The sequence below is a fragment of the Artemia franciscana genome, chromosome 3 (genome assembly GCF_032884065.1).
Source record: "Artemia franciscana chromosome 3, ASM3288406v1, whole genome shotgun sequence".
NCBI classification, from domain to species: domain Eukaryota; kingdom Metazoa; phylum Arthropoda; class Branchiopoda; order Anostraca; family Artemiidae; genus Artemia; species Artemia franciscana.
The window spans coordinates 27191046-27211306 of record NC_088865.1 but is presented as its reverse complement, the minus strand read 5'-3'; the positions used below and the strand labels follow the sequence as shown (position 1 = coordinate 27211306).

Sequence of the window (20261 nt, the reverse complement as noted above, 5' to 3'; positions counted from 1 at the left end):
AGCTCTTGTTTCTTTATTCATAAACTGCATTTTTTTTATACAGCTCTGTGGTGGATGTCTGTCATGATGTTAGCTGAATACTGTAAGTGTTATCTGGAGATGATAAAAAGAAATCAAGATATTCCATATCCCTGACCCCTCCTGCTCAATCATAGTAAAATGATGGAAAAGAGAAAATCTAATTTAATGGGTACTTCAAATCAATTATAATTTGCACTTTGCTGAAATAATCACATATTTTCTTAATCCTGGCCACCGCTTTTCTAATCCCCCTTTCCTTAACCCTTCTCTTACCCCTTTTCCCTGAATAAATCCTGTCAGCACTCTTGTTCCTACCCCTACCCCCTCTATATGAAAGAATATTAGTTCTAGGTGGTAGACAATCATACTTCACTAATTTATTTTTCTAAATATACATAGTCAATTCAGTTGTCAACTGATTCACAATTTTATATTCTTGTGTGTACTTCAACTGTTTTTCAATTGCTGACTGGTTGGCTGTCTTTGGGATGTTTATACATAAAGTGGTTTGATATAGGCCTAAGCCAAGTAGTCTAAATATCTTCTTGCAATAGTGGGAGGAAAGCAAAATATTCCATAATGACTGATGGTTTGCTATATTTAGGATGTTTATAGATAAAGTGGTTGGACATTAGCCAAGTAGTCTAAATATTATGTAGAGATGATTAACAGAAAGCAAGATATTACACATTCCCATCCCAATCCTTCCAGACCAGTTATAGTAAAGTGATGGGAAAGAAAAAAATCTAAATTAATTAGTACTGCAAATCAATTGTAATTTGTACTCTGCTAAAATGATAATATTTTTTGTTAATCCTTGTAGTCTCTTTTCTAAAGCCTATTTCCCTAACCCTATTCTTACCCCTTTTTTCCTCAGTAAAGTCAAGTCAAAACCGTTGTCCCTACCCCCTCCCCAATAAAAAATTGTATCCACTTATTGGCAGACAATCCTAGTTTGCTAATTACACAGACTTAATTCAGTAGCCAACTGCTTCCCTATTTTATATTTTTGTGCAAATTTAAATTGTTTTTCAATAGCCAACTGATTGGCTATATTCAGGACATAAAGTGCATAAAATGCATAAAGCAGTTTGATATTAGCCAAGTAGTCTAAATATCATGTAGAGATGATGAACAGAAAGCAAGATATTCCACATTCTCACCTCAGACCCCCCTCAGCTACTCATAGCAAAATGATGGGGAAGAGAAATTCCAAAATAATTGGCACTTCAAATCATATTGACTGTTGACTAGTATGCTATTTTAAACTAAAGTTCATATAATACATGGGATATTAATAGCCAACTAGTTAGCTAATTCTATGAATTATGTACAATTTTTTTAATGGCTAATTCATGCTGAAGTGTATATATATATATATATATATATATATATATATATATATATATATATATATATATATATATATATATATATATATATATATATATATATATATATATATATATGTGAGATCTAATAGCCAACTGGTTGGCTGATCTAAAAATGTGTATAGAGCTGAGACTTTAATAGCAAACTAGTTAGCTAATTCTGCTGTGTATTATAAACTTAATTGATTGCTGACTAGTTGGCTATTTTAACTAAAGTTTATATATACACAAGCATATTAATTGCCAACTAGTCAGTTAATTCTATAAAGTGTATACAGTTCTCTGATTAGCTGACTAATTGGCTAATCCTGGCTGAAGTGTATATATGGGTGAGATATAATAACCAACTGTTGGCTAATCTAAACATTTGTATATAGCTGAGACTTCAATAGCAAACTAGTTAGCTAGTTCCACTGTGTGTTAAAAACTTGATTGATAGCTGACTGGTTGGCTGTTTTAAAACTAAACCTTATATACACCTGGGATCTTAATAGCCAACTAGTTTCATTCAACAGTGTATATACAATATTAATATTAGCTTACTAGTTGGCTAATTAAGGCAGAAATGTATATATAGGTAAGATCTAATAGCCCACTGTTTGGCTAACTTAAAGATTGCATGTGTATACACTGGAATTCATATTAGCCACCTAATTGGCTTAAATTTTTCTTTCCATATATAATATTTGGCTAAGACTTAAGATTTTTTTCCATGTATAATATTTGGCTAAGGTTGTTTTTTTCTATATATAAACTGTACTATTTTCATTTAGCCACCTGGTGGTATCCCAGTTAAGACCATGGGTCCGTTTGAATGACTTAGCACAAGATCTAGGTTTTTCTTATGGGGGGCGTTGTAATTATACATTTTGCTCTCCCCCTCCCCCTTGCCATTCTGTCAATACTGTAAAAATTGCAATTGTCATTTAGAGTGAAAATTAAACGTATTTTTTGGAAAATAATGAGGCAACTTATAAGTCAGCTGTTTTCTTCAACCATTGAACTTCGCCATCAGTTCTGATCATTTTTGATTGTATCAAAACAGACAGTAGTAGACTTGAGGAAAGTGATCTTTGATTTGTGGTTGAGTTGCCCCAGGTATGATTTCAAGTTTAGGAAATTACTAAGTTTAGACTTTTATTGATCATTTAAGCTTAAGTGTCCCAGTCTTCATTTTTTTAAGGATCAGATTTAAAACCATTTGTTCAATTCACCAGGAGTGAACCATTGAATGTTTCTCTTGTGTAAAAATTCTTTGGCCATCAGTGCTTTGAAGGATATATTACTTTGGCTGTGATGTGAAAGGTTGCTAACAAAGATATTGACCATGGCTCTGTTTTTCTCTATTATTGTCTCTTATGGAAATTTTAATAAATTGTGGGGTATCAGGAATGAAAACCTGTCATTGATGTAATAAAATACTCCAGTTTTCATTTGTAGCTAAGCTATTACAATATCCAGTGTTGTACATGGGCACCCATAAGGGGAGGGGCAGGGGATACCAGCCCCTCCCAGGCTGGATTACACTGCCTTATATTTTTATATTTTTGTTTTAAGATTTCTATTATACAGCATTGGAAGTGTTGACTAGACCAGGTAAGCCCCCCCCCTAAAATTCAGCCTATAGACGCCCATGGTGCTACCTTAAATTGCAGCTTGGAGCAATCTAAGGATTTCTCCTTGTACTCCAGAGTTGACAATTTGAGTTGTATTCAGGATTCTTTAGTGACAAGGTGCACCAATGCTGATCCACGGCACCCCAGTTTGAGTTTACTCTCCCTGGAGGACCACTCATCATCCAGTATTTTTTGAAGATGTACACAGATTCAGCAGTTACAGTTTCTTCAGAGAGTTTAATTCCAACCATTGACATTTTTGAGGAAAAGAATTGGGTGTGGAGTTTGGATAGGATAGGCTGCTTAACAAGTTTCATCTGATGACCTCTAATTCTTGAGTTAGGACCAACAGTGGGTAATATTGCTGGGAGTGTATTAGCCCTCATTAACTTATAGGTTAAAATGGCATCACCTCTATTCCTTCTGTATACAAGAGTTGGGAGTTTCAGCTTTTCTAGTCTTGCTAGGTAAGAAAGTTCCCACGTGCTGGAGATCACTTTAGTGGCACATCTTCCAACAATTTTGTGTCTTTTTAAAATAAGGAGAGGCTAGAGACATTCTGACTTAAAGTTTAGGACACATGAATCCTGTGTACAGAAGACTGATGACTTTAGGGGAACAAGTGAAAAGAGTGTGCTAAATCAGCCCCATGATTGAACTAGCACCACCAGCAGATTTCTTAGCATGAGTGTTGAATTTTAGTGATTCCAAGATCTTGCTCAGTATTTACAGAGGTAAGTGGGTATCCTGATAGAAATAAGAGCAACAAGGGTTCATTTTGCCAAAGTGGATGACATGACACTTGACAACATTAAATTTAAGAAGCCAGGCTTCAGCCCATTGATCAAGCAGTCCAATATTATGTTGTAGAAGGACGTGATCTTCACAGGACAAGGCTGGTCCAATGAGCTTTAGGTCATCAGCATATAGCATTATTTTGCTGCTGATAGTGGATGGGGTATTGTTCATGGATATATTAAAAAGTGTAGGGTCCAAAACACTTCCCTGAGGAACTCTACTCAAAACATGCTTGGATGAAGAAAGAGTATGGCTACCAGAATCATGAAATAACTGAACACATTGAGATTGCATAAAAAAAAAAAAAAAAAAAAAAAAAAAAAAATCAAGGATCCAGAGCAGGGACTTCTTTTAAAGCTTGACAGCACATAATTTGATTGCAAGTCACTTGTGAAAAACTTTGTCAAAACCTTTAGAAAAGCCAAGCAGAATCATTTCAGTAGGCACCCCTGTATAAAGTAACTTAGTGATATGGTCATATGATTCAAGGAAACAGGTGTTATCAGATATTCCAGAGTGAAAACCATGCCATGAGCTGTGTAAGAGATTATTTGCTGCAAGTCATCTAATAACTGCAGAATGGATTATTCTTTCAAGAACCTTAACAACTGCTGATGTTATGCTAATAGGTCAGTAATTTTCAGCAAGTTCCTTTTTACCTTTCTTAAATATTTGAATGATATGGGTTGTTTTCTATTCCAGTAGTAGTCTGGAAAGATTTAATGATAACTTGAACACTAAGGAAAGAGGTTGAGACAAGGCTGTTTGACATTCATGGAGGATACAAGGATGAATGTAGTCTGAAATAGTAGATTTATTCATTTTGAGGTTCATAAGTTCCTTTAGAACTATTTTATCATTAATCAGAATATGTTCATATTATGCAGTACATCAATTTTTCTTGTTGCATTGACAATTTTTACTTCAAATGATTTTAATGGATTGTCTATTCTTTAATCAACTGATAACTCATCACAGAAGTGTCTGACAACTCACTTATGCTTATTCTCCATGTTACAAGTTATGTCCCATGATTAAGCCAAATGTTTAGAATCAGCAAGAAAGCTGGTAAAGTCCTCTCTTAAAACTTTTAACTCATCACAACCATGGCTTACAAACTGCCATGCTCTGCCAAGGTCTACAGTTGGCCTCTGTTGCGCATATGAAACTGTATTTATATACGGTAAAATCTTAGTTTCGAGGGACTGCAAAAATACATTCAAAACATTTCAGATTATTTCCAATTGCTAATACTCTTTCTATTAGGTCTCATATTTGAACATTTTTCTTTTTCAGTTCATAACATTTTAGATTCTTTGCAGAGCTGTCAAAGTTAGATTCTTTGCAGAGCTGTCTTCTTCAACAGCAGTGTTAAGTTCTTGTCATGTGGATAATCTTTAAAAAAAAAACACATACGTTTTCTGAATGCAAGTTTTCCATATTCTCTGAACTTTTTATTTCAGAAATATTTTTATACCAAATTATTATACGAAATTATACGCGAAATAAGATTGTAAATGAACATTGCCACTTTCAGGAACCTTAGTTTTTCAATATGTAATAATGGAAAAAAAATTAATATCAATATTGCCTTCACACCAGTTTTGGGCCTCAGCCATTTGGCTAAAAACCCAACATATAAACAATAGTTTATATCTAGATTACAAGAGTAACAGTGTTAAAACCTTTTACAAGGTTGGCCTATTGTAGTTTTCAAAGAACAATATCCCACGCTTAAAGATCACTTGGAAATGGGAACCTTTGGCTCACTTAACATTAATCACTTTTTACCTTGTTTGTCCTGTTTGCTTGGTTTTATAGAATGGAATATCTATCTGAAATTTTTACAGTTTGGACTGGAAGGGCCTGTTAAAATCATTCAATTTTAAGATTGTTCACAACTGCAATTGGTCCAAATTGAACTGAATTTCCTGGTCCAAGTATGTTTTTTTTTACTAGTGTGCATATTCAGTTCCTATCAGTAGTTCTTCTTGTTCATGTTGCAGTTGTTTATTTGTTTTTTATGATTATGCTGAATGAACTGTTTAAATGAGGTTTATTGTCACTATCACAATCAATTTCAAGTCTGATATTTTGTCTTTTTCATCAATTCCACTTGGCCTGGGTTTGGGTAGTTTGATGGTAAAAAAAAAAAAAAAAAAAACTGGACAAGCTCTGAAATTTTACTTTTAGATTCTTGTTGCTGATTTTATTTTCCTTTTCTTAGCACCAATTAAAAATTTTTCTCTCTTTCTGACTCTTCTCAAAATACAAAAAGTAAAACCAAAAGTTAATTCATCTAAAAGAAATAAACATCTATTTTGTAGCAATGTGATGATTTTAAAATGTTCCCTGATTCCAATTTCAATCCTGGTTATACCTTGACGTCTTGGTTTTGAAATAATCACAAGAGCGTCTGCGATTCTTTTTTGTCTTTTTTTTTTACACTGCTGATAATAATTGGAAGACTTTTAAGTTGCCACATTACCTAGTTGCTATTAGACATAATTCTGATGCAACAGTTGACTGTAATTTGTTTGCTTTTTTTGAATTTCAGGCTTAGAAACTAATAACCATAGAATATAGTCAAATGTCAATAATGTACCAGGGAGTCAAAGTTCATTTTCGTGATTGTGATAGTTCGGAAAACCATAGACCAATTACTGAACCACTCTAAAAAGATGGTGTTCTCGGAGTTAATTTTTCTCCAGTAATGCAGTTGTTTTTTATGCAGAATTATGCTGTGCCTGCTTGTTGTATCAACAATCTTTTCCTTTAATTTGAACTGACTCCAAATATAATTTGTTTATATCCTAGGCTTATGTAGAGTTACCAAAGTGAGTCAAACAATTCCTCTTCAAAGATGTAGAATTTTCAGAACAGTTAACAAAATCTTGTTTTCTATTCTTAAAGCTAGAAATTTGGAAACTTCTTTTGTACCAGTCGCTATTGATCCCTGGCTACCTCCTATTTTATACGAGATGTATGTTCACTGTAGATACAAACCAGTTCTGTTTTTGTGCCTTTATTTCTCCTAATTCTCCAAAGGTTGACTTGACCGGTCTTTTGGAGATTTCCCTACACTTGCGATTCCTCTCCAACAGTTGTCTTAAAATTCAGGAAGGATGGTTATCCCTGTCGTCTTAAGTATCGCAAGTGTGTGTGGATACATATAGTTCTTGATGATTTTTGAAAAATAAAAGTGTTTTGAAATCTTCGAGTGGTCCACTCAAAGAAACCCATTCCCTGACTTGGTCTTATTTAAACCAAATTAAAAATTACTCTTACCAAATAAATGAATAAATTTTTCAGCACTAAATAATGAAATGCTTCCGTTTTGCTTTATTTTCTATTCGTTAATTAAACAGACCCCCCCCAAAAAAAAGAAATTGTGCTAATGATATCTATCCAATCCCCAAAATATTTTGTTTAATTCTATCTTATCTTCAATTGTGATGGTTGCTTGCAAAAGAACCAGTATTTAAATTGTTGCTTGCAAAAGAACCAGTATAGCACAGTATTAAATAGAAACACTGTTGACTCAAATTTTTTTTATCCAATGCACATTATTGATATTTTTTATGGAAAACTTTTATTTTTCTCATCTTTCAGGCGGACTTTGACCAAAATTATGATACGTCAGTAGTCATCGTTTTAAATCATTCGTTTGGGAAGACAGCTGATGTTTTTAGTCCGAGAGAAAATATTACTGTAAAAAACGTGAAAGGAAACCATTTCGTACCAACTCAAAAACCCATAAGAGAAGAAGAGTTGAAGCAGATTAAGGTTTGTAAAAAAAAAAAAATAAAAATATCAAGCTGGGCTTAGAGCCCAGCTGATATTTTTCTGTGCCCAAAATTTGAGCAAATTCTTAACTAAATCGTTTTATTCTTATTTTTCAATTTATTAAGTCATGATACGTTATCCTAGAATCCTTGAAGCCATACCAGTTATAACCTTAGAAAGGGTATAACTAGGAACTGAAAAATATTTTCTTGGATCTTTATTCGGATCTTATAGGTTAATTTCTGAAATTGTTTTCCTCTTGCACAAGTTTTCAAAATTTGCACGAAGTTAGTCGTTTCCAGGACTTGAAACAATTATTTCATATAAGATCAATAAGAAAAAGCGGTTTGACACCCAAGGCCACAGATTCTCACGAATCTTGATAGATTTATTCATTTTCTTGATATAATGTACCATAAAAAAAATTCCATGCTTTTTTTAATCTCTTTGTAATTTGACAATTTTTTATCTATCATGAAAGACATATCCTAAAGTTGTGAAATTTTGAAAATAATTTATATTTAGTCTATTGACATTTCTAGAAGGCTAAAAACTCCTAATTAATAGATGTTATCTGTTGGTACAAAATGCTACTTTTATGGTAAGGAATCATCACAAAATGAAACTTTACACATAATTTCTTTTTTAAGGCTCAAATTCTTTTTTAGAACTTATTCTAGATTATGAGAGAATAAATTGGATGATTGAAAATAAATATTTGGTCATAATTTTTATTTATTCAGGTAAAAAGAGTATGTTCCATTGAAAAGCTCGTGGAAGGTATGTTTTGAGTATGCTATGGATCTATGTCTGGGACACACAGAGGAGCTGATGTTGGGTAGCTGTTTTTTTCCAAGTTTTTGTTTTCCATGGTGGGGGGTCCAAAAATCATCATTCTGCGTCCTTGCCTGATCCACTAGCCATGCTCAAATTAAATGTGATTGGCATAAACAAACACAACTTTGAAACAATAGGGAATTTTTTCAAGACAGTGGAATCCAATTCAATGAATATTTTGGTCCTATGTCCAAGGGCCGTCTTCAGCACATCACCAGAAAAGAATATATATATTTATATATATACACTAAAAAGTGAAAATTAAAACTAAAAATATTTTTAAAAGCTTTTTTAAAACAGCCCTCGCTGTTTACATGATTGGCTTAACCGAAGTATGTTACTTACCAAGGAGAATTTTATACACAGCCCACTTGTAGGATGTAAATCTCCTAAAAATAACTTCATTGCAATCCATCTTTCAAAAGTGTAAGATAAGTAGCCTAATGCATGATGTTAGTGTGTAATTTTTCAGGATAACTATGAGGACGGAACGTATTATTTGGAAGCAAGAGCTATAGTTGGAGACAAGGAATTTGGCCCATTTCGGACATCTTTACCAATTGTAAGTTAGTCTATGTTCAATGGTAGTGTGTATATCCAATTTGGTAGCATATCAAATAACTTTGGTGTTGCGATATAAGCAATCTGGGTGTCTATAAGAGATCTCAGGTATTTAAAAACCGGACCAAAATCAGTTTAAATGGGAATCCCAGACACTTTAGCACTGGATTAATAGGAGTCAAAACTAGCTGTACCAGCAACAGTGCAGTGTTATTCAACACAATTAGAATTGTTCAACCATGCTTAAGTTGACTTTAATTTTAAATTAAGATATAAAATTAAAGAGTGAAGTAAAGTAGAATTGAAAAAGCCAAAGTAGAAGAAATGGTTAAAATGTGCAAACAATCTAAATGCCCATTGTCCTATTTTGGCTAAAGTGAGCCTTTTATCTTCAGCCTTGTATTAAGTAAATATAAAAAGATATCATATTTTTATTTTGTGTTTAAGGAGTTAGCCAGATGAGTTTTGCTGGGTAACTGTAAATGTTGTTTACTTTTTTTTCTTGGACACAAACCTGATTTTCCTCTCTTATCTATTTTCCATGCTCGTTTGGGTGAGTGGTAGGCTACTGATATCTGCAACCCTTTCAGATCTATAGTGTTTTTTTAGGAATTGGAGTTAACAGTTTGTAGTTTTGCTGTTTCCTTTTAGCCTTGACTTTTCGAGTAGGAGTTAAAAAAAGCATTTTACATATTATTGTACCGAATTTTGATGCGTTGCAATATATATTCCTAAAAGTTTTTACTTATTTACCGATTACTTGTAACTCTTTACCCTGAGTTAAAATTTGAAAATTTAATTGAAATTAAAATTTAAACTATAATTAACTTAGTCCATAGTGTATAAGCGAGGACTGCAAAATTAAGTATTGGCATGACTATCCAAAACTGAAGAGAACTGGACAGCAACCTTAGGAGCTTCATATGAGGAAGTAAAGAGTAAAGCTTAGAATAGGATTTAGGTAGAGGAAAAGCGTATGCAACTCTATTGGTTTCAGAAGACTTGATGCTGCAAAGAGATGCCAGTAGTAGCAAAGATAATGTTGCTAGATACTAAAAAATAACTGACTAGATGGCGCTGGAGAACAGTTGTAAAATTTGATGAGCCTAGAGTGGTTTGTAGTTTACATTGGAAATAGACCACTTTGTTAAACTGAAATTGCCTGGAAATTTGTTGCTAAGGCTATAAATGAAGAAGAATAGATGTTATTTAACAAATTACATATTATTGGTTAGCTGCCAAAAATCATAAATCACAATAAAAACACACCCCTGATTTGTTTCGAATTGTCTTGTTTCATGTTTTTTCTTTATTCCTGGTTGAACTTCCTTGAATTGATGATTCTAACTAGTTCTATTTTAAAATTTTGACTTTAATAGTCACTTATTTTAATTTAAGTCTTACTTTATATTTACCTGTCCTTTTCTGATGACGGCTTTAAGATATAGAGCCGAAATATTTATTTCAAAATGTTTTATTATCGTAGAATAATGATTCTAGCTTGGTCTATTTTGAAATTTTGACTTTAATAGTCACTTATTTTAATTTAAGTTTCTGATGACGGCTCTTAGATATAGAGCCGAAATATTTATTTGAAATTTTTTTACTATCGTAGAATAATATCGGGGACAGGATTGTACATAATTGCATGTACTCATTGTTTGCTGACTGGAGAATAGTGCTTGCAGTGGATAATTTTCTGAAGAAGATGTCAAAGAGGTGAAAGGACTTGTTGTTAGTCCATATACCTCCCTACAATTTTTGGAACTGGAATAATACATAATTATTTTGTTGTTTGCATTATGGAAAGCCATGGTATCTTCGTCGTTATTTAGTTCATTTCTCGTGTTATCTATGTTCAATAGCGTTTCCAATATTTCTTTCTTAACGTCAAAGGGCGATCGTCAGTATTGATAAATTAGTTGGTGTCATTATTCGTCCATGTACATATTGGCCTATTCTCATGAAAATTATCAATTCAAGTAGTCACTTATTTTTTGTTACATTAAAAAAAAGCTTTTTTTGATGTCCTCTCCTTCAAGGCTCTTTTGCTGGGTAAAGCAGGTGATGAAAAACCACAATATTTGATCACCCATAAGATTAAATTGTATCCTTAACAACTCAAGCTTCAAAAAATCATTTCATTTTCTTTTCTGTTTTGCTTTTATTCTAAGTATTTGCAAATATTTTTTTTCTATACAAACTGTATACAGTAATTTTCTTCTATAGAAAGTTGTTTAGCAAGCCCAACTGACTGGCCAACTGAGACCTTACTATTTGTTTTTATTTACAAAATATTCCAAATTGACCAAATCTGTGATGAGGCTGTAGTACTAAAACAGCAAAAAGAGCAGAAACTGATGTGGCTTTGATGGTCTCTAGCAATAAAAAAGCCCGGCTATTGTCTGGTAAAAGTAAACAGTTTCACAAGATTTAAGCTTCAGAATAATAATTTTAGGCAAAGGAAGACCTTGCCATTTCTTTATCTCATACATTTCTCTCTTTCTCTCTTTCTCTTTCTCTCTCTCTCTCTCTCTCTCTCTCTCTCTCTCTCTCTCTTCTCTCTCTGCCGGGCAAAACATCCCTCTTTTGCAGGGTAAAATAGGAAGGCGTCAAGAAATAAATTCAACCCTTCGTTGATTTTTGAATTAAAATCGAATAGTTGTGGGCGTCAAGTCATGGCTAATTGTAGAAAAAGTCAATACAGATAGTCCAATTGAGTGGGAGGCAATTCTGGCATTAAACATCCCTTATTAGGACTGTATAAAAATGATGTTGGTTTGTTTTGTTTATAGATATGTCGATCTATTATCCGTCCATGTATCATTCCTAGGGCAGTAGAGCTAAGGTGGATAGTCATAGAGCTGAGATAGTCATAGTACCTATAGTTTACCAAGTGTATGGTTAAATGGCATGGGTAAACGGCGGTAGCAAGTATGCCCTCTTTTATTGGACCAAATACTGGTTTGTTATCTTTTGTTGACTAAGAATTTAAATTGACATAGGACTATTAGATTGCCTGGAATGAGAGGTAAACAGAGGTAAACGTCTACCTATGCTCTTAGGGAAGTGGAACCAAGAATGTAGAACTTATACAAGACCATTAATTTGCGTGGAATGACAGGCAAATAAGCGTTCAAAGTCAAATTGGGCCCATTTCCAATGAGTATCAGGCAAGGCGATTGATTTAATTTATAAATCTTAGACATTTGCACTAATAAAAACTTAATTTAATGTTTGTTGACCAACAAGTTGACTGGAATTGCAAGGGGAGTAAGCGTCCAAAGCCTAAAGGGGCATCCTGTCTGCCTAGAATGTTAGACCAGCTTATAACCCAATTTTAAGCTAAGACAGTTGGGCTAACAAAAAATGAATGAAATTCTGGTTGACCAATATTTAGTTGACTGTCTGTGTTTGTGTCTTGGGTTTGACTGTCTAGGCTTGTCACAAGCTCAGACAGTTTACCAACAAAAATGCCCAGATAGTCAATAAATGGTTTTACCCAGACTAGGCAGCTGAGGAAGAAAAAAATCTTATTTAATTAAAAATTTGCAACCGGAAACCTTGCCGATAATTCACAGACATTATATGAGGGGGTCACTATTGAAAAAAAAAACAATAGTGAAAAATGAAATTGGCTGAGAAGGCTGGACTTAGCTGAGGCAATGAATAGATACTATTTGAAAAGTAGTTGGAGACAGCGGGCACCCCCTCCGTGCCTATCCTGAAGATAGAAACTTGAATGCTATGCAGTGAACATGGGCTAGATGGGACCAGAAGTGACAGAAGGAATCTGTAAAGAAGGCCTATGGACAGGATTTAATGCCTGCCAGGTTTAACGAAGAATTTTTCAAAGGCTAAGAATACTTTTTTCAAAAATATAGAAAGTTAGCCTTGCAACACCAGGAGTTGAAAGTGCTTATTTAAACATCTGAAACACCGAAGTCAAACAGTACTTGCTGAAGTTGTAAAGGATTCCTAACCCTTCTAAGGTTATCTTTGTTTTCCAACTTTCGAGAAGAACAGGGGCCACGTCTTGGTTTAAAATAGTTGTCCTTCTTCATATAAGATTGTTAGGAGAGACACTACTTACCTCATGATTAACATTCTTTGTAGAGTCATAAAAGGAATTAAATACAGAACGAAAATTAGATTCATTTGTAAAGCATCCCCATGAGTTTTCTGCTAACTCTGTCCTTAGGAGTGTTTCTTAAGTCTCCCCAAATCTAAATAGATTGAAAAAGGAACTGAATTGTCCTGGTTTTGATATTTTAAAATTGAAACTGGAATAGGAGGAGAAATGATTGAAGGTATCAGTCGCTAGATGAGAATCCTGAGCTGAACTGAGAGCCCAAAAGGTTTTGTGAATCAAAATAAAGTTGATGAAAGGTGAAGTACAAGTCAGGCTACATACTTTAATAAACTACATGGAGCAAAATTAGTTAAGAGACAAAGTAAAGAGGCTGAGCTGGTTAGATCTATTAGGTTTGGGTTGAAATATCCCATTTTAATTACATTAGATGAAGATACATTAGATGGAATTGTGACCAGTTGTTTGTTTAGTATTTGAAGCTTAGGATTCTAGCTAAACATTAGGAAACATTTTAAGAAAAAAATCTTACTATGTTATTGTAATTGTAATTATTACTTACTAAGAATACTTAGTTATTACTATGATACAGAATAATCATAGTTAACATATTTTTCATAGGGAGAACCTTTGTCTTCACTTATTTCGTTGTTTTACACTTTTTTTAGATTGAAAAAAAGCATGCGTTCGATAAGCTTTTTTAAGTTTTCAAATTCGTACTGAAATAAATGAGATCTATAAAATTTGCTTATAGATGCCAGTATATACCAAATGCAGAGGTGATAATAATAAAAACGGCCAGAAACTTGACGTTCAATAGAAATAGCCAGGCTTGATGCCTTTTTAACCAGGATTGAAAACTTTTTAAGTTTTCAAATATGTACTGAAATAAATGAGATCTACAAAATTTGCTTACAGATGCCACTATATACAAAATGCAGTGGCGATGATACCAAAAGCGACCAGAAACTTGACGTTCAATAGAAATGGCCAGTATCGATGCCATCTATCTATATGTCTATGCAGATAGAATTTGTTGAAAACGTACAAAATGATATTGCTTCTCTGCCCTGTGACCAGATATACGCATATTCATTCGTGTAGACCAGAAGCGTGTCAAACAGCCCAATTGCAGCAGCTAGCATATTTTGAACCATTTGCCTTGAATGGTAGAGGAACAATAGGGATGGGACATCCCCGTAGACTTGCAGCATGTTTACCTTTAACTGTTGGAGATCCATTATTCCAACAATTTTTTCCACTTGGTGCACAAAATATTCGTAGTCTAGAAAGCTGCAATATTCATATTTGAAGTACCAAAATTATTACATCAGAAACTGAATATTCGTCAGAATTGTATTTTGCCATGAGTGTAAATTTGCAATACCTGTGACCCTATGTGGTTTATGTTTAACAGAATAAAAATGACAACATAAACTGGTCAAAAGCATCTGTCTAACTTTTTGTCTTAAGACTGGAATGAAATAGCCTAACTTCAGACTTTCGGCAACACATCTATATAATTAAAAACAGCTTTTGAAATAGTTTTTCGTATAAATTCTTAATTTGGTTTTGTTTAAATAGAAACTACCTCAATTATGCCTGTGATTGTTTTTAGAACTGCAAAATGCCTTGTAGAGTTACCCAGAGTCGCTGGAATTTGTGGTCTTTTCAAGGAAAATTTTGCTCGATTTCGAAATAATATTAATCTTAGTCGACCAAATTATGGCCAAAGTAGTATTTGGGACCGAAAAGTTTTGTGTGAACGTTTTTCATGACTGATTCGACTCTGTATTCTTACAGATTTGCTCGACAGGAGAAAGAGTTGGCTTATCAAGTTTCTCTTTTTTTTTGTATACTTAGTGACGTTTTTTCTTTTTATATTCTCATCATCGTGTCTCCGGCACAATTGTTCTTCTTGCTGTTTCTTCTTTTTTGTACAAAAGATGAAAAACAATTATACCCCATTCTTGCATATTTATTTCATTATTTCTTATTATTCAAAGCTCTTCTCTTGTTCTTTGTATGTGACCTCGAAGGCTTGCTTAAATAAACATATCTTTTGTCAATTCTTCTATGCCAATCTTTATGAAATAAACACAAGGAGAAGAGCTTAAGTAAAAATATTCGGAAATTTTTGTTTATCTTAAAAACATCCAACGATATTTATAGAAAACGTAATATAGTTTAAGTCTCAAAACTTAATTGTTTATTCATATTTTTGAAAGATTTTTGCATAAAAAGACTAATATGTGTCTCTGTAACCATCCTCTAAAGTTTAGAGTTCGTTTATTCAGCAATAGGTTTACAACAAAAATAATTTCAACATAATCTCCCCCATAAAGCTTCTTGGTAAGGAGCAATCAGAGAAGAAAAATATACCGACAAAGATCTGAAAAAAAGCAGAATCCACTTTCACCCCTCAAAAATTCTCAAAATAGTCAGTTAGGTAGAAGAGTAGCGCATATTTAAAATCTCTATCAGAGATTTTAGCATATTTAATATCCATCGGAAATATCAGTCATCTGTATTGAATTTTGCACCAAGGCTAACAATGAAACAATATTATTATCAAGCAAAGAAGCAGTTTTGTCAGTTATACGAGTTGGAATAGATGCAGAAGGTAATTTTACATGAGCAAACATAGCTGAAACGAAATCCAAAGGGAAGGATGACCACATGTCACACAGCCTAAGTTTTCGACGTGTCACATCTTATAGAGTACGCAAGATATTCAGAAATATAGACGACAAGGGCACCTTTAGCCGTCTTACATCGATTCAAGCATACCATTTTATAACCAGGGAGATGCAAAAGAGATTCAGTTTTTGAATACTAAATTATTGATCAAATATGAAGAACATTGATTGGGATATTTTGGAGTTGAAGAAGTCGTAACCTAAAGTAGTAACTAAACACAAACAAACTCAAGATAATTACGATTACATTGGCATCGTTATCTTAGTTTTCAGCATTTGTTATGCTTCTTGGTGACTATTTTCTTGCACTACCATATGTGCTTGCACTGAACAAAAACGTTTTATCAATTATTAGCTGCTTAAAAACTGTCAAATATTTTGTTTTTCTGCAGGACCCGTAACGAAGGCTTATGCTACTACTTGTCATTTATTTATTTTATACTTAAGAGCAACTCAATCTTATTATGTCTCCGAAGTGAGTTTACTATTAAACTTTAAAAAGAATATAGAAAACTTTAGTATATAATTATAATATGAGTTAGATAATGAACGGAAGCCACACGTAGTCGCTGTTACGGAAGTTTTACCGAAACATTTCACTGATCCATCTATTTTTTCTCAGCAGTTACAACGTTATAAGTTTAGTGTATAAGTTAAGTTTAGTGTTTAACAAATCACCTAAAAGGTGGCTCTGTGTTTACATTCATGAATCTATAAAGTTTTCTGCGGTAATTGATACATTAGTAGATTCAGTATCAGAATGGGTTTGGATTGATATCAAATTTCCTTCTCAAAGTAGCTTTATGCGTATTTCTGTTTTTATCGGAGTCCAACATCCAGTCTTACAAGCCCTATTAACAATGCTAATATTATTGTGTACCTTTCTCGTCTTGCAAAGTGTTGTTCCAAATTACTTATTTTGGGTGACTTTAGCTTACCGTGCATAGATTGGTGTGTCCATAGTACAATTCAGCCAAGTCTGTCTTACGAATCGCAGTTTTAAGATAGAGTGGACGACCTTTACTTGTACCAGCATATTGATATGCCAACTCGAGCAAGAAAGGATTCTGCGCCATCTATTTTAGACCTTGTTATTACTAATCTGTAGAGGATATTTTGAACGTTGTTCTTGAAATTTATATGAATACTAATGTTCAGAGAGAGGGAATAGGGTTTCTAAGCTTCTTAGAGCCAAGAGCAGGAGACGTGTATTATTCAATATGGTACTACATCACCAAAATTTTTTGGAAGTATTTAAATAGAATTAAACCAAATCTGGCACCCTCTATATCAATATCAACATTCACACATCCAATTACACAATTACCAATTGATAATGATTTTGAAAAGGCCCACATTTATAATGAGACTTTTGCTTCTGTTTTTGTTAAGCCAAAACCAATACCCTCATATTTTGAAATACCGATAGCGCCAACTGAAACTACTCCACCCTTTAATGATTCGGATTTTTCAATAACTGAGGTGTTCAATATTCTTGAAAAAATAAACACATCAAAATCACCAGATGTAGACGGATTTCCAAATGAAATGATTAAAAAAAAATAGGTGGGGAAATTACAGGGCCACTTACTTTCACATTTAATTTGTCTCTTGCACATGGGTTGTGTCCCTCTGGCTGGAAGAATGCCTTAGTAAAACCCCTTCATAAAAAGGGTTCCAAATCAGATTTTATAAATTATCGGCCAATTTCAATCACATCTATTTTCTGTCGAGTGATGGAAAAATTGACTGTAGAGTGAATTAAGAAGTTTTTCGATGTTAATAGTCTTTGGAGTCCTGCTCAAGATGGTTTTTGAAAACGAAGATCTTGTAACACCCAACTTCTTGAGGTTATTGCTGAATTCCAGGGCTTGCAGACCTAGGTACACCATTTGATTGTATTTATATTGACTTTTCAAAGGCCTTTGATAAGGTTTCGATGCCCTTACTTCTTTGTAAATGTGCTATGTATAACCTAAGACCAAGAACAGTTTCATTCATAGGTGATTATCTAAAGAAGCGTACTCAACGGTAGTTGTTGGGGAGGCAATATCATCTCCAATTGAAGTAATAAGTGGGGTGCCCCTGGACAGTTGCCTAGGACCTGTTATATTCTGTTTATTTATGAATGATTGACCCTCTTCTATCCATCACTCATTTTTAAAGTTGTTTGCCGACGAAGTAAAAGTCTACTGACCCATAAAAAATCTAACAGAGGTACAACTTATGCAAGAGAACCTGGAATCCCAGACTCAGTGGTGTAAGTCCAATTCCATATTTATAAATCCTTCTAAGTGTGTTGTATTACATTATGGTTGTAGGATACCTCCCAATTACACGTATCTTTTGTCTGGTACAAATACCCTTCTGCAGAAATGGTGCGAGACCTTGGTACCCATTTAAAATTTGATAAGCATGTTTCAGCAATCGTGAGAAATGCGAACTACCGTCTATTGTTTGTCTTCGAAGACAAGTTTCAGAAAATTCAATCTTTAATTTCCTTTTGCTTTACATGTCTCTTGTTCGCCCACTTCTCGAGTATTAACAGTTCCATCTGGTTTCTATTAAATGTAATGGATGAGCTTCACGTAGAAAAAGTACAAATGAGGCGTCAAGGATGATTCTTTACCTTCAGCATCTTCCCTAAAGAGCGACTCTCTAGGCTTGGTATTCTGTCATTAAATTTCAGACGGTGTTGTAGTGATTATATCAACGTATTCGGCATTATTAAGGGTATAGATGACCTAGATTTTTGATTCATTTTTCAAATACAGTCACTATCACATAACCTGCCAACACCATTACAAACTGTACACTCCAAAATCAAATAAGAAAACAGGGCAATGGTCATTTTCTAGTAGGGTCGTTTCACCTTGGAATAGTCTACCCGTTACAGTCGTGGAAGCTGGGAATGTGCAGATATTTAAACGTCCTTTAGTGGAGACACCTTTCTATTTGGGAGTTTTTGATGTTTAGTTATAAGTGGATCTTTTGGGTATGAGTTTTGTTTGAGTTTATGAGTTTTGAGTTTTGGATATAAATTTTTTTTCTAGTATATCTTCTTTTAATATTATAGATGTTGCTAATTAGCTTATTTCTTGTTTCGTGTCTATAGCGACAAGCATTATTGCTTACCGTTTGATGTACTAATAAATAAATAAATAAGGGAACTTCTTTGCGTATCTTCATTTGACACGAGAAAGGGAAATTAGATTTGTGGCAAATTGCCGTTCCCATTTTTGTTTTTTTTTTCGTGCGTTTAATTTCTGTGGACTGTCATTTTCACATTATTTGTTTTTTCTTATTGTTGAATTTATATACTAAGCGTATAATGTTTTTATAACAGTATAGAATTTTTTTTGTTCCGAATTTGGTTTAGGTTTCTCGACTCAGTATTCACTATTAGACTTACCATGGGAAAGGGAGATGTAGCAGTTTTGCATTCAGTTTAAATGCAATTGTAACAAAAGAAAAAGTAATTTACATGTTTATATGCACTTGTAGAAAGAGTTGTAAAAGAAAAGACGTACTTTGGGCTTTTCCAGTATAATTGTCTTAAGTGCCATGTCTTATGGCAACCACGAAAGGGATATGTTGGTATATAGTCTTAAAGGCATTTTTCTTTCCAATGTTTCCGAATTTGATTGTATTTTTCTGAACATGTTTCTGGGAAAATTCTAAAGGAGAACACCTGCACTATTGTATAAAGAGTGAATCTACATAGAACTGAACTAAGCTCTGAGAAATCTCGAGGAATATTATGAATAGAATTAGAGGATACTTAGTAACCAGTTTTAGTGGAGTATCATTACTTTATAATGTTTTAAATATTTGTTAAAAAGCTCCAAATGTCTTTACTGATTGCCAAGATTAATGCTTTGTTTCATAAAAATAAACCATGTATAACTGTTTCAAGTCGAAAAATATTTTGAAATATTTTTAATCTAATCCTTTATCCCTCTTCTTTTTAAAGGTGAAACTTTCAATACCCTCCTCCCTCGAAAAGGGAAGAGAAGAACATCCCAAGTCCAGTCTTCCCAAAGGAGAAAAATTCACAAAAATACAATTTTTCTTACTTTTGCCACCCGTACCCCCTTTACTCTATTTAGTGCCACCCTCCTAAGACTCAGACCTGTTTTCTCCCATGTAAAACACCCGTCGCCCTCCGAGAAAAGAGGTGCATCCATCTATGCACATGGAGTGTCAAAAATGTATAAACAATATGCTAGATTGTGCTTTTTGCGATCCATCTGAAACCAAATGAAGAGGATTTCTTCTCTGATTAGGGTTGTAAGAGGTCACAAGAAAGGAATTAAAAAAATTTGGAACTTCATGGAGATATAGAGTGTAGATTTCAGTTGGTCAGAGTGGAGTAGGAGCTTGCGCAGCCGTGTTGGTTTCAGGCGATTTTGTTGGCAAGATTTATATTCTCTGTCATTATTTGACAATTTGATTCTATGTA

At 33.7% G+C, this 20261-nt stretch overlaps 1 protein-coding gene across 1 annotated transcript in view; it reads left to right on the top strand.

Annotated features, from left to right (window-relative positions):
- LOC136025102 (ER membrane protein complex subunit 10-like) overlaps nt 1-20261 on the top strand; it is a 49048-nt gene that overhangs the window by 4592 nt on the left and 24195 nt on the right. The window contains exons 2-3 of the mRNA XM_065700827.1: nt 7439-7612; nt 8922-9011. Coding sequence (XP_065556899.1) covers nt 7439-7612; nt 8922-9011 — 264 coding nt within the window. The remainder of the gene's footprint in view (nt 1-7438; nt 7613-8921; nt 9012-20261) is intronic.